Below are 14,955 nucleotides of genomic sequence, written 5' to 3'. Positions count from 1 at the left end.
TAGCAAAACTAGAATGTCGGTAAAATAAACAGCTTATTCATTCAAAAAGAATAAACTAGATATTCTTTTATTATCTTTTTTTTATCTTAATTTTATCTAACTTTTATTTATTTTTTTTACATAATTCAAGATTAAATAAGGATATTATTCTCAATCTACTCAATCTTGTTCAAAAACATCATTTCCTGTGCTCTTTTAAAATACTACTCATCTGATTCTACTTAAGAATTGTCAAGTTGGTGAAGTTTGGAGAAAAGTGAAAATGTTTTTTTTGCCATTAATGGTACAAAGACATTGAACACAAAAGGAAAAATCTGATTTATGCTTCGAGACAGTTTGTTACGAGAAAAAGAAAAAAAAGCTAATCTCTTAACACCAAATAAGAAATATTATTGTTTATAAAACATAAGTTCTTTTGAAATACTGCTTATATGCTTAGACAACAAGTTTAGAGTTTGTAAACTTTGAAAAACTAAAATATGTAATGTTTACATTGTGGCCCTTGGTTACCAGAAAATGCTGTCATCGCTTAGCAACTGCTTAGCAACTGCTTAGCAACAAATATTGTTATTGTTCAAAAAACATAATTTCCTCTGCTCTTTTAAAACACTACTCATCTGATTCTACTTAAGAATTGTCCTTTTGGCTGAATTTTGGAGAAAAGTGAAAATGTTGTTTTACCATTAATGGTACACAGACATTGAACACAAAAGTAAAAATCTGATTTATGATTCGTGACAGTTTGTTACCAGAAGAAAAATGCTCATCTCTTAACACCAAATTAATAAGTAATATTATTGTTTATAAAATATAAGTTCTTTTGAAATACGGCCTATATGATTAGACAACAAATTTAGAGTTGGTAAACTTTGAAAAACTAAAATATCTAATGTTTACATTGTGGCCCTTGGTTACCAGAAAACGCTGTCATCTCTTAGCAACAGCTTAACAACAAATATTGTTATTGTTCAAAGAACATAAGATTTCCTCTGCTCTTTTGAAATATTACGTATCTTATAATACTTAAGAATCATCACTTTGGTGAATTCACCAGAAAAGTTATTTAGTTTTTTTTTTATCATTGATTGTAGATATACTATAAAACAGAAATTGAACACAAAAGAAAAAATCTGATTTTAGCTTCGAGACAGTTTACCAGAAAAAGAAAAAACGCTCATCTCTTAACACCAAATTAATAAGTAATATTATTGTTTATAAAACATTAGTTCTTTTTAAATACTGCTTATATGCTTAGACAACAAGTTTAGAGTTGGTAAACTAAAATATGTTGAAAAACAAAAATATGTATTGTTTACATTTTGGCCTTGGTTACCAGAAAATGCTTTCATCTCTTAGCAACAGCTTAACAACAAATATTGTTATTGTTCAAAGAACATAAGATTTCCTCTGCTCTGTTGAAATACTACGTTTCTTATAATACTTAAGAATCGTCACTTTGTTGAATTTTACAGAAAAGTGAATAAGCTTTTTTTTGCCATTAATGGTACACAGACATTGAACAGAAATTAAAATTCTGATTTATACTTCCTGGCAGTTTGTTACAGGAAAAAAGAAAAAATGCTCATCTTTTGCCCTCAATGTTTTCTTTGAGTTTTGCCCCCCTAGTTTCTCAAATTGCATCAGATTTTCGGAGATGGAACTCTCTCCCTCTTTCACTAATTGGCAGAATTAATGTTATTAAAATGAATGTTCTACCTAGATTTCTTTTTTTATTTCAATGTATCCCTTTTTTCTTGCCTAAACAGTTCTTGAAGTCCCTGGATCAGATGGTTTCTTCATTTGTATGGAACAATAAGGCCCCCATATTGAGGCTTTCTCTATTGCAACTGTTCACCACAAGTGGTTCTTTCCTTACCCAATTTTGCAATGTATTACTGGTCTTCACATATTCATAAATTGAGTTATTGGCTAAATTCACCCAATCTGTTCTGGTGTAAACTTGAAATTCAATCGATATCTACATCTTTTTCACCTGCCTCAATTATCTATTCATCACTACCAATTAAACTACCATCTGTTATTACAAATCCTATGGTGCTCTCTACACTTAAGATCTGGTCACAATTTAGGTCCCATTTTAAATTTATGTCTCCCTCTCATAAAATGTCGTTATTAAAAAATCCTATATTTTCTCCTGCGAACACTAATGTTGGCTACAGAGTTTGGCATGAGAGAGGCATTTGTACAATGAGAGATCTCTACAAAGATGGTCTATTTCTTAGTTTTACGGAGTTGTCCTCAAAATTTAAAGTACCTACTTCTCATCTGTTTCTCTATTTCCAAATTAGACATTGTGTTTCTTCGTTGTTCCCAAATTTTCCAACTCTTCCTGTTGACCCACCATGGGTCGACCTACTAGTTTTGAAACCCAATCTGAAATCACCCCTCTCTAATATATATGGAAAGCTTATGGGAATTGATCCCGACTCATCGGGTAAATCCAGAACTCTTTGGGAACGTGAATTGGGTGTTGAACTGTCTGATTCATGGTGGGATAAAGTTATTCTCGATATACGCCAAAGCACACCATGTGCCAGGTTACAGCTTGTACAGTTTAAAGTGATAAACAGAGTCGACGGTAATTCAGCAAAATTTACTCACAAGTGGGCACCTTACATAAAATCTCTGCCTTAATAATATTTAGATTGATGTGACTGACCCATCATGTCATGTGACTTAAATTAGAATAATAATTTTTTAATTTTTTAAATATATTTATTTATTTTGGTTGTTAATGAATTCTTTTATGTAATTATAATTATTGAGAAGGAAGAGTAAAAACCTGTGTAAAAAAGAAAAAAAAAATTGGAGAAGTCATGTAAGCTTTGCAAAATGTATGTAATATCAACGTATGTATGATCTCCTGATAAAAAAATAAATGATACACAGCAAAAAAAAAAAAAAAAAAAAAAAAAAAGAATCGTCACTTTGGTGAATATTATTGTTTATAAAATATAAGTTCTTTTGAAATACTGCTTATATGCTTAGACAACAAATTTAGAGTTGGTCAATTTTGCAAAACTAAAATATCTAATGTTTACATTGTGGCCCTTGGTTACCAGAAAACGCTGTCATCGCTTAGCAACTGCTTAACAACTGCTTAACAACCAATATTGTTATTGTTCAAAAAACATCATTTTCTCTTCTCTTTTATAACACTACTCATCTTATTCTACTTAAGAATTGACAAGTTGGTGAATTTTGGAGAAAAGTAAAAATTTTGTTTTTTGCCATTAATGGTACACAGACATTGAACACAAAAGAAAAAAACTAATTCATGCTTCGAGACAGTTTGTTCCGAGAAAAAGAAGAAAAGCTAATCTCTTAACAACAAATTAATAAGTAATATTATTGTTTATAAAACATATGTTGTTTTAAATACTGCTTATATGCTTAGACAACAAGTTTAGACTTGGTAAACTTTGAAAACCTAAAATATCTAATGTTTACATTGTGGCCCTTGGTTACCAGAAAACGCTGTGATCGCTTAGCAACTGCTTAACAACTGCTTAACAACAAATATTGTTATTGTACAAAGAACATAAAATTTCCTCTGCTCTTTTAAAACATTACTCATCTGATTCAGCTTAAAAATTGTCAAGTTGGTGAATTTTGGAGAAAAGTGAAAATGTTTTTTTTACCATTAATGGTACACAGACATTGAACACAAAAGTAAAAATCTGATTTATCCTTTGAGACAGTTTGTTATGAGAAAAAGAAAAAAAGCTAATCTCTTAACAACAATTAATAAGTAATATTATTGTTTATAAAATATAAGTTCTTTTGAAATACTGCTTATATGCTTAGACAACAAATTTAGAGTTGGTAAACTTTGAAAACTAAAATATCTAATGTTTACATTGTGGCCCTTGGCGCTGTTAACAACTGCTTAACAACTGCTTAACAACTGTTTAACAACAAATATTGTTATTGTTCAAAAAACATAAGATTTCCTCTGCTCTTTTATCATACGTTTCATCTAATTCTACTTAAGAATTGTCAAGTTGGTGAATTTTGGAGAAAAGTGAAAATTGTGTTTTTTGCCATTAATGGTACACAGACATTGAACACAAAAGTAAAAATCTGATTTATACATCGTGGCAGTTTGTTACCAGAAGAAAAACTTTCATCTCTTTACACCAATTTAATAAGTAATATTATTGTTTATAAAATATAAGTTCTTTTGAAATACTGCTTATATGCTTAGACAACAAATTTAGAGTTGGTAAATTTTGCAAAACTAAAATATCTAATGTTTATATTGTGGCCCTCGGTTACCAGAAAACGCTGTCATCTCTTAGTAACTGCTTAACAACATATATTTTTATTGTTCAAAAAACATAAGATTTCCTCTGCTTTTTTAAAGCACTTCTCATCTGATTCTACTTAAGAATTGTCAAGTTTGTGAATTTTGGACAAATGTGAAAATGGTTTTTTTTTTTTACATTTAATGGTACACAGACATTGAACAGAAAAGTAAAAATCTGATTTAAACTTCAAGGCAGTTTGTTACCAGAAAATGAAAAAACGCTCATCTCTTAACACCAAATTAATAAGTGTTATTATTGTTTATAAAACATAAGTTCTTTTCAAATACTGCTTAAATGCTTAGATAACAAGTTTAGAGTTGGTAAACTTTGAAAAACTAAAATATCTAATGTTTATATTGTGGCCCTCGGTTACCAGAAAACGCTGTCATCTCTTAGTAACTGCTTAACAACATATATTTTTATTGTTCAAAAAACATAAGATTTCCTCTGCTTTTTTAAAGTACTTCTCATCTGATTCTACTTAAGAATTGTCAAGTTTGTGAATTTTGGACAAAAGTGAAAATGGTTTTTTTGCCTTTACAGCCATTGAACACAAAAGTAAAAATCTGATTCATGTTTCGAGACAGTTTGTTACCTGAAAAAGATAAAACGCTCATCTCTTAACACCAAATTAAAACCGTATAAATGCATTAAATTTACTAAATTACTTGCACATGTTGCCAAAAGAAAATTAATAAAAATATATCAAGTCCAACCACAGTTAGATTCGATGTTGACGTTTTTATGAAGTGCAAGTATTCAATTTTTATTGTGGTGACTTCCATGGTGGAGCTATTTAGAGATTTGTGTGATTTCATCAGGGTGGAACGATGCTTAACAACCCACCCACCTCCAAAAAGAAAACAAAAAAAACCACCCCAATTCTGCAAGAATTTGCTCCCATCTTTATAATTTGTCTGCATAGTTAAATTCTTTCTAAATTTGCAATAAGACCAATTACTTGAGAAGCTATTTTTATTATTTTTTAAAGTTAACTAGCGTTGAAGCAGGTTCTCCCATCCATTAATGCTCCAACAGGTCCAACCAGTGTTACACAAAATCCATGGTGAATTGCTATAATATAGGAATTAAATCAATTGCATCAAGACAATGTAAAGCACACAAATGTCTTTTTCATGTTAAACCATGCATAGACCGATTTTAACTCAACCATTTATACTTACAGTGGGCTTTGATTGTCCGAACTAGAAATCTGCAGCTTTTCGAGTGTTTTAGTGTCCGATGAAAAACGTGAAGAGTCACCATGAATAAAATACCGAGACAATCCCGGTGAATGATTGAGCGAGCAAAGAACAGTGATAACAAGGTTACTGATTGACAAGACCGATTTAGAGGCGACTAAACGGATTCACTTCATGAATTACACAGTTTGTTTTAATTTGAACTTCAAGGAAGTTTTCAGGAACCCAAGTTATCATCTTTACTAGAGTTTGTGCGCTGTTGTTGTTCAAATGCACATGCTTACTGGAGTAATTTGATCCTTGCAATCAGACTAAATCCCTAAAGCATAATCCTGCTGGGAGGTGGAGGGGGGGCGCTCAGTTACTATCCACATCCTGCGACCATAGGTGAGAGTCTGAATGTGCACTAAAAAAAAAGGCTTTAATTTACGGTTAACCTGGCAAATAAATTCACAATGTACTGAAACATGGAATGATGAAACTGCAAAATAAATACATATTCATATGTTAATTTGGCATATAATAAAATAAATTATTTCTATTTTTTTTTATAACAAACATGTAGTAGGCTATAGGTAAAAATGAATGCATACTTTTCCAGTCTACATTTTAAAAAATCACATATAATTGTATTTATTTATTTTTAATTTTAAGAATAATCTGGTGAAGGTTTAAATATTTATTTATTTATTTATTTATTTAAAGTGTAATTTATATGTGGGCTATTTGAAGTATTTTTCACCCTTCATTCAGTCATTGACTCAATAATTATGTTTTTTTCCTTCAATAACTTCGACTCAAAATACATAAAGTAGCTTAGATAATCGACTAAACGTAAACACACAACAACAACAAAAAAAACACATAGTCACAGAATTCACAGCATTTTGTGCACTAGGGACTTCATATCCCATAATTCCCACTTCCGCTACCTAGCATGTTGACAGACAGCAGAAGTACTTTAGTTTCGTGCAGCTAGCTGCAGCAGCAGTTACATGAGTGGAGGAGACGTGGACTGAAACTCGAAAGCCGTGGAAATGAGAGGTAGAAATCTGACAGTTGTCCGTCTTGTAACGAGAAGTATTCGTGTTACTGTAGGAAGTTGGAATATACGTCGCGAGCCTCCGATATAGCTCACGTCCGTTGGAGTTAGCAGTCAAGAGTAGCCTCTGAAGTTCTCCTTTAGGTAATGCTTCCAGTTAAATAAAGGATGTGAGAGAACAATATACCCCCCAACACTATTGTTTTGGTTCCGTAGTTTAGTTTCACTTCATTTTTACTGCTGGTACTAGTTTGTAGCTTTTAGTCACTGTAGAAATAAAGCAGGTTTCCATACAGGATAACTCCCTGCATCTTTAAACGACGCAGTCACGAAGCAGCCCGACTTTTGGACCCAGCTCTCAGTCTGTGTCAATCCTGCTGTACAGGTGCGTGTCCCCGCCGGAAGTAGCAGGGATGGAAGGAGAAACTGTCAAGGCGACCGTGTCCTGGGAGAACGGTCTGCTGGCCCCTGTGGACCGGCTGCGCTCGGACAGGGCGGACAGCCCCACACCGGGTCTGGTGGAGGGGACGGAACCAGGTGAGCTGAGCTCAGCCCGCTCTCACCTCTCCAAAAAACGTTCTGAAATTATTTCTGGGGTGATTTTTGTTTGTTTTTGTTTCAGGATTCACGTGAAACTGTTATATGTGAACATCAACATGTCTGTATTTCCCAGACAGATGTTGTTGTTTTTTTTCCCCCTCCTTCAACATCATGTAGACTCCAGGTCAATCTTGGAGTAATCTGGATTAGATTATATTCAGTATCTTTTACTGCCTTTGTTGCAACTTTTCAGAATTTTCAGTTATACCCCAAAAGCTTGGTATAACTTTTTATATCAAAAGAGATTTGTATTTGGCCCCCCAACACTTTAGTATAACCACCAATTGCTACAGGTCTTTCGGGATATGCCACTCCCCACTTTGCCTGTCTAGGGCCTCATTTATCAGAAGGTAATAGATTTACGTTGCGTTTAGAACAGATTTAGGTACAAAGGTTCTACATCTGATAGATAAATTTACTTGCCACTGTCTGTTCAGAGGTGATTTTAAAATCCATAACCGTATTTATTCACGGTGTCAGTGGGACTGTCCACAGAATTTGTGACCTAGATGAAAGAAAGATGATGAAAGCAAAGACGGAATAAATAAAAGCAATAACTGTTGACCTGAAAGACATATATACACACACTTTAACTTAAAAAAATGCAGAATGTATTTGTAGTCAGGCCAGCTTATATCTTGAACCCAGCGGTATTTTTTGATGGGATCATGCTGAAGGTGGTTTGGGTATGAAGTGGCATGATTGTGCACATTCTAGGGTTGTGTAAAATAATCCAGAACACTGTGCTTTAGCTCTTCCTGTCATGAAAGACAGCAGTACATGCAGAGATGACTTGAACTTGAACGTTTATACCAAGTCATCGTGTTTTCATAAGAGCACACTTGTATTCCGCAAGTGGAGGCAGCACTCAGTGAAGAGCAGCTGCTAATGCTAACGCAGAACTAGCTGTTGTCTAATGTGAGCTACAAGCTGACATTAGACGTTCTACAACACAGTCATCAAGGTCCAGTTCTCCAGAGCCAGCGTCCTGCAACCTTCAGATTGGGGCTGAAACGATTAATCGTGATTAATCAATTAATGAAATAATCGTCAACTAATTCAGTAAACAATTAATTGTTATCTGGAGTATGCAGACTCAAAAAAGGGACACTTACTGAAAACATAATACATTTAGAGCAGTAATTAAGCCAAAAACTGTATCAAAAATTGATACATTTCTCATTTAAGATGAACACACAATTGTCTGTAAATATGTTTTAGCCAAATTTCCTCAAATGGAATAGTTTTGGCTTTGCCTTGTTTAGATTCACTAAAGGGATTCAAACTTATTGCATTCTAGGAAATGTATTTTTTTAATATATATATTTAAAAAGGAACTGAAGTACTTGTTTTATATTCATATTTTAATGTAATTCTAATACTGTTAAAAAAAAAAAGGTAAAGTGGTTGAATGAAAAATCAGTGGAATATGTCAATTTTTCTGTGTTCGATTATTCATCAGAGACATCGATAGAAATTTCTCATGTTCAAAATGTTGAAAATTACGGAACCTTAAAAATTTCCAGGTTTTTTGTTTGAGATAAAGCTTGATTTCATGTTTTTTGGGGGGGTTTTCTAGCAAAGTTTGACTTTTCAAACATTTATGTGTCAATTTTTTATTTATTTTTTTAAATTGAGATGATTTTTTTTTTTGATGAAAATTTACTTATTTTCTTCTATTTATAGTGGCCTTAATGCTCAGTTGTAAGAAAAAAGCTTTTTTATCCCCCAGTTTACTTTTAGTAGAAAGTAAACTGGGTAGGACCAGGTGGGGTTTTTTGGCGCCCCCACCTGGTCCACGTCAGAACTCCTTAATATGACAAATGGTATAAAAAAAAAAAAATGCAAGCCTGACATACCATCACTGTGGATGTGTCCACTAGGAGAAATATTGATGTTTTTTTCACATTAAACTCTTGTTTTGTTTTTGTGTTACATGAAAACATGTCCTAATCCGATCATGATTGTGGATCTTAAATGGATGAGTTCCACAATCTCTGTCCTTAGGTTAGGGACTAAGAGGATGTTTTGAGAAATGCACCATTGGTTAACCACTTTGATTTCAGGTCTTTTTGTGGTATGTAAGTAGAAATGGCCTCTTAACGCCTTCCATTAAAAGCCATTCGTTTTAATAAATATGTCCCTTTTATCAATGCAGGCGCTGTCCAGCAGAGTGCTATTTTCTATCACACACAGTCCTTCGAAGACCTGACCGCCCAGGCTGAAGAAGAAGCCCAGAGGGCGCCAGAATCAGACGGTTCAGGGGAACACGTTGAAGAGGAGTTCAACGCCCTGGTGGGGGAAAAAAGCGCCAAGGAGCGGCTCAACAGCGACGCCTCGTCCGAGAGCAGAACCAAAGAGGAGGACGTGTCCAGCGAGGCGTGGAGGAGCCACAGAAAGCACGTGTTTGTGCTGAGTGAGGCCGGAAAGCCGATCTACACCCGCTACGGCACGGAGGAGGCCCTGTCCAGCACCATGGGGGTGATGATGGCGCTGGTGTCTTTTGTAGAGGCGGAGAAGAACATCATCCGCTCCATCCATGCAGGTCAGAGAACGCTTCCGTATTAACTCAGCATATCAGGTTTTGTCCCTGATATGCTGAGTGGGATACTTTAGTAAAGTCAATAAATGCTTCATTATCTTAAATTTTGGTAAAATAGCATAGATATTCACTTTTAAATGGTTTTTACTACTACTACATAGTTTGATCTAGCAAAAACTCGTAACATGCATGCAAATAAGTTTTTTTTGCTTGAATATCAACTTCAGTCATATTCAATAATTAGTATGTATTCTTGGGAGGCTTGTTTGTGTGACGACAACATACAGTTTCATTAAGATCCAATTTATGTATCAAAAATGTTATGTTTTTTTATTGTTTGAATTAGGGATGCATCAATCCACTTTTTTTCTCTCCTGATGCCGATACCGATATCTGAGGTTCAGTATCGACCGATACTGATCTGATACAGAAAAACAATGATGAATTGACTTAAAGCATTTTATTTTAAACACAGACGAAAATGTGCTGAATTACAAATTTACCTTATGACTCTGCATCTGTAGAGCATGCTTAAATACACCAATAGCTTCACAAGCTTGGTCAAACATGTACAAGCAACAAAACTTTAGTTTGCTCCTTCAGTGCAACTAGGAGTAGAACAGCCAATGTAAAATAAATAATATCAAAACTGAAGCTGACAAAAACAGAAACAAAGCATAGAATTAGACTGTGTAGATCTGCCCTTATGGATCCGGCACGTTGCCACTAATACCCTGTCTAGATTTTTTTTTTTCAGTTTTGGGAATGATACAGATATTAATATCGGATCGGTGCGTCTCTAATCTGAGAACAGACCAGGTCAGACGACATCCTGTGATCCTCGTTTTAAAGGATGAAAAACAGTTTTGACGATTGACCAGCAACAGGTAGAAGTCAAGAGGATTTATTTAGCACATTTCAGCACAAAACATCATACAGTTTTGAAAAAAGCAATAAACATGATCTTTAATCAAAAGCCATAATCAAAAGTCATCATCAATACACTTTAAATATGTTGGTCAGTGTTCCATTTACTTCGAATCAAAAGCAGCTCTACACAGGCCGGTTTTTAGCCTTGATTTAAAGGAACTTGGTGTTTTGGCAGTTTTGCAGTTTTCCAGATTTGTGTCAGATAGAAGCTGGGTTTCATCAGTGACGATTGATTGGTGATTGGTTCAGCAAAGCAGCCAATCCACCTGACCCTGTGTCTTGGCTTCCAGATGGCTGTAAGGTGGTTTTCCTCACCAAGAGTCCTCTGGTCCTGGTGGGCGTGACCAAGAGCGGTCAGTCGGAGAAGGAGCTGCTCCGGGAGCTTCAGTACATCTACTACCAGATCGTCAGCCTGCTCACCCTCACCCAGCTCAACCACATCTTCCAGCACAAGCAGAACTACGACCTGCGCCGCCTGCTGGCCGGCTCCGAGTACCTCACCGACAACCTGCTGCACCGGCTGGAGCGCGACCCGGGCCTGCTGCTCAGCGCCGTCACCTGCCTGCCCCTGGCCAGCTCCGCCAGGGACGTGGTGTCGTCCAGCCTGCAGGCGGCCAAGGCCAAGAACCTGGTGTTCTCCATCCTGCTGGCCGGCGACCGCCTGGTCACCCTGGTCCGCAAGAAGGACCAGTTCCTGCACCACATAGACCTGCACCTGGTCTTCAACCTGGTCGGCTCGTCTTCGTCGTTCCGGGAGGGCGAGGGCTGGACGCCCATCTGCCTGCCCAAGTTCAACACGGCCGGCTTCTTCCACGCCCACATCTCCTACCTGGAGCCCGGCTCCGAGCTCTGCCTCATCCTGGTCTCCACCGACAGGGAGGACTTCTTCAACATGTCGGACTGCAAGCAGCGCTTCATGGAGAGGCTGAGTAAGCGCAGCGCCTACCAGGCCATGAAGGAGGCGCTCAAGTGCCAAAGCTACTCGGTGGTGCAGGTTGGAATCCCCGAACTGCGGCACTTCCTGTACAAGTCGAAGAGCTCGGGCTTGTACACCAGGTGAGAGGTCAACGTCTGGCGGAAAATGGGGATGCACCGATCCACTTTTTTGTTTTTTTGTTTGTTTGGTTTTTTTTTGGTTCTGATACCAATATCTGAGGTTTAGTATCAGCCAACACCAACCTGACGCTGAAAAACTATCAATGCACCAATATTATACATAATTTAATGCTATTTCAACACCTTGGTAGTATTTAAGATTGGATCGGTGCATCTCTAGTGAAAATGCTCATTTTTATCCTCTTACTGAGATGTTTGAGGTTTTTCGAGTACTTTTATGTTTTGTTTTTTTCCTGTCCAGTCCAGAGATACCTGAGTTGTACCAGTCTGATGAGGCGCAGGAGAGGCTGATGGGACTCTACCAGGACCTTCACAGCTGGTTACACCACCCGACCAGACCGCTGCGCTCCTTCTACCGCTGCGGTGAAGCTGAGAACCTGCTGGCCATGGTGGGTGGACGTCTCTGTCAAAATGTAAAAATGTCACAGCAGAAGCTGGGTTTTTGCTTTTGTTAAGGAGTTATGCACTGCTTGAAGAGGAGCGCAGATTGTAAATTGAATTCATTAGCGTGAACACGAGGAGCACAGAATCCAATAAGCTGATTGTTTTTACTTCAAGCTCCATGCAGTGGCTACAGAAAGTATTTTTTGGCTTAATGAAGCAGTCATGATCAACACAGGGTGGCTTTTTTGACAAAAAAAAAAAAAAAAAGAGTACAAATAATTAATTATTCACCTCCTTCAAGTCTGTGTCTGGATGCTGCAGACACAGACTTGATTCATTGTGAGCGTTTCAGCAGTTGAAGCCTTTCCTCTGCCTACATGTCCCAGAATGCTGTGCAGTTCTGGATTGGAGTTCAGTGAATATTCAATGTTTAATATTCTTTCAGACACATTTTTTTTATTGCTCTCAATCACTTGTTTATCCTGATATATATTGCTATTAGTTTACTATTCCGCCCTATTATAGGCAACCAAAAACGACTTCCAAGCAATACTTCCCAAATGCAATATTACAGTTATTAGCATGGTGATGATAATTGTGGTGCTGTATATTGTGCAGCTCTACATACAGTTGTTGCTACTTTAAAGGGACAATATTTAGCCAATAGCTGCAGATTTTGTTCAAGTTAAATAAGAATGTCACTGTAAAACAATAATAGATGCTTTGTAAAGTACAGTTCCACTTCTTGGAGACATAAAAGTTCAGCTTCATCTGCTGGTAGATTAATTATTGAAAATGGAAATGACATTTTAGAATGAAACCAACATCAAAAGTAATTCCAAAACTCACAAACAACCTCATATTAAAAATAAATAAAAAGGCAAAAGAAAAATTATCAGAGGCCAAACATCAGAATTTTGAGAAACAAAAAAAACAAATATCTGAATCAATTCACTTCTTGGATAAAGTATTTTAAATTGCTTCCCTTAACTTTTTATGTGGGAGTGCATCTGAGAGTATTCTGTTACTGCCACCTACTGGTGGGATTGTTTACCTTGCAGACTTGGCCTCTGGAGTTTGACGCTTTCGTTTGGTTGTAGTTGGCTTGATGAATCCTGCAGCCTGTGATCCCACAGCAGGACATTTCTAAAGTTTGACATCCTCAGTGTTTTAGTTGTGTAATGAGAACTTGCTGAAACGAGTCCAAGCTGTTTCTGTTATTTCAAATCTGGGAAGATCTCTTGTAGTTTTACCATCTTGTTTCCTAAAAAAAAAAGTACATAAAAAAAAAAAAAAATCTGTAGTAGTGGAGCTTAAGTGAATGTTACATCCTGCTGCTTTTTGATGCCACCTTTCCTGCATTTTTTGTTTTTTCTGGCCTGCAGGTGACGAGTGGCTTTGAGCTCTACCTCTGCTTCAGTCCGCTGGCGACTAAGGCCCTGGCATATTCTGCTGTAAACAAGCTCCTAAAGTGGATCCGGAGGGAGGAGGATCGCCTCTTCATCCTGAGTCCTCTCACATACTGACCCCTTGCTGCAGAGATGGACAACTCTGTCGCCACCTACTGTCATGGTGCCAGCAGCCTCATGGGACAATAAAACCACAATCATCTCACCGTAGACAAGTTGATTGTCAGAGCTTTGCATTTCAAGATTCTGACACTCCCCTGATTTAATTCCTTCATTTGTTATTTTACAGGCTTTGCTATAGAAGTTGAATTAAAGCAGCATTTTACTTGGGAAGATTTTAAATCGTTTTATTTTGAACTAAGAGAGGCTACTGCAGCTTGAGAGAGAAATTGTTTGTTGTGAAAGTTCTTAATAATAAAGACTCCTTTCACTGTAACAGAGCCGTCATGCTTCTGAAAGCACAACAGTTTTTTTTAAAGCTGTAATTTAATTTCTTAGGAACTTAAGAGTAAACAAAAAAAAAAAACAGCCTTTGCAAACGTGGCGCTAACAAGCTGCAGCAACACCGTTTTCTGTCTTTGAAGATCCAAGGCTGTCGGCCACATTCCTGTTGAGCCCCGTCGATTCCAGGAAACGCTGCCGTTTCCCCGTCTATGCACTGCTATCTTCTAAAGAAACGCTCCATGTAAGAGACTGGAAGCTGTTCACTGTGTTTTTAAGCTTCTCGTCGTTTTTCTCGATGTAAACTGTTCCAGTGTTCAAACGCTAACGTGCCGTTTCATTCCTCTCACCTGAGAAATCACCTTCTAATGCATGTGCCACACCACGAGAGTCCTCTGTGTTTTACTACATCTGGTTTTGGGGTTTTTTGCCACTAAGCACGCCTTAACTAATTCGTTTTTGTGCAAAAGCTGATAATTTATTGAAGCCGCATTCTCCGAACAATTGTGTGTTAATAAATAAGAGACCAATCCAAGCTTTTGTCGTCCTTGAATCCCTCCCCGATGCAAACGTGTACAAAACACAACGCCATGTTTACTGTTGCCCTAAGGAGTAGGTGAACTGTACACACATGAGGCACGGTGAAAACAAGAGACCCAGACGCTCCAAAAATATGACTTTAGATTGGAGGAGACAGGCTAGTATAAAGGAAGTGTATTAGTTGTAGTTTTCACATAAAGATTGGATTAAAATGGTTAAGGCAGGACTGGAAGGGAGGGACAAATTCACATTTTGCATCTCAAACAGTTAAAATGACACTAAAAGATGTGTACAATTCAAATTGTGAGGCTTAAATAGGTTGAACAGATGCAATTTGAGTATTTGAAATTTTGACTAATATTGGTTGCCACAGATGAAAACCCTAAATTCAGTTTTTGTGGAAAAGTGACTTATTTTT

The 14,955-nt window shown here is 36.7% G+C and overlaps 1 protein-coding gene across 2 annotated transcripts; it reads left to right on the top strand.

The window, feature by feature from the left end:
* Positions 1 to 6,427: 6,427 nt before the first annotated feature.
* On the top strand, positions 6,428 to 14,532 carry mon1a (MON1 secretory trafficking family member A). 2 transcript variants are annotated; one of them, XM_044121570.1, is made up of 6 exons: positions 6,428 to 6,577; positions 6,961 to 7,112; positions 9,334 to 9,720; positions 10,938 to 11,703; positions 12,005 to 12,152; positions 13,533 to 14,532. In XM_044121570.1, the coding sequence occupies exons 2-6, from the start codon at positions 6,989 to 6,991 to the stop codon at positions 13,671 to 13,673; spliced, it is 1,566 nt and encodes a 521-aa protein (XP_043977505.1). In that variant the 5' UTR covers positions 6,428 to 6,577; positions 6,961 to 6,988; the 3' UTR covers positions 13,674 to 14,532. The 2 variants fall into 2 exon arrangements, with proteins under 2 accessions (XP_043977505.1, XP_043977506.1); XM_044121571.1 differs by lacking the exon at positions 6,428 to 6,577 and adding an exon at positions 6,591 to 6,719.
* The last annotated feature ends 423 nt before the right edge of the window (positions 14,533 to 14,955 follow it).

This window comes from Gambusia affinis, linkage group LG07, assembly GCF_019740435.1.
Source record: "Gambusia affinis linkage group LG07, SWU_Gaff_1.0, whole genome shotgun sequence".
NCBI classification, from domain to species: domain Eukaryota; kingdom Metazoa; phylum Chordata; class Actinopteri; order Cyprinodontiformes; family Poeciliidae; genus Gambusia; species Gambusia affinis.
This window is presented reverse-complemented; position numbering and strand designations above follow the sequence as displayed.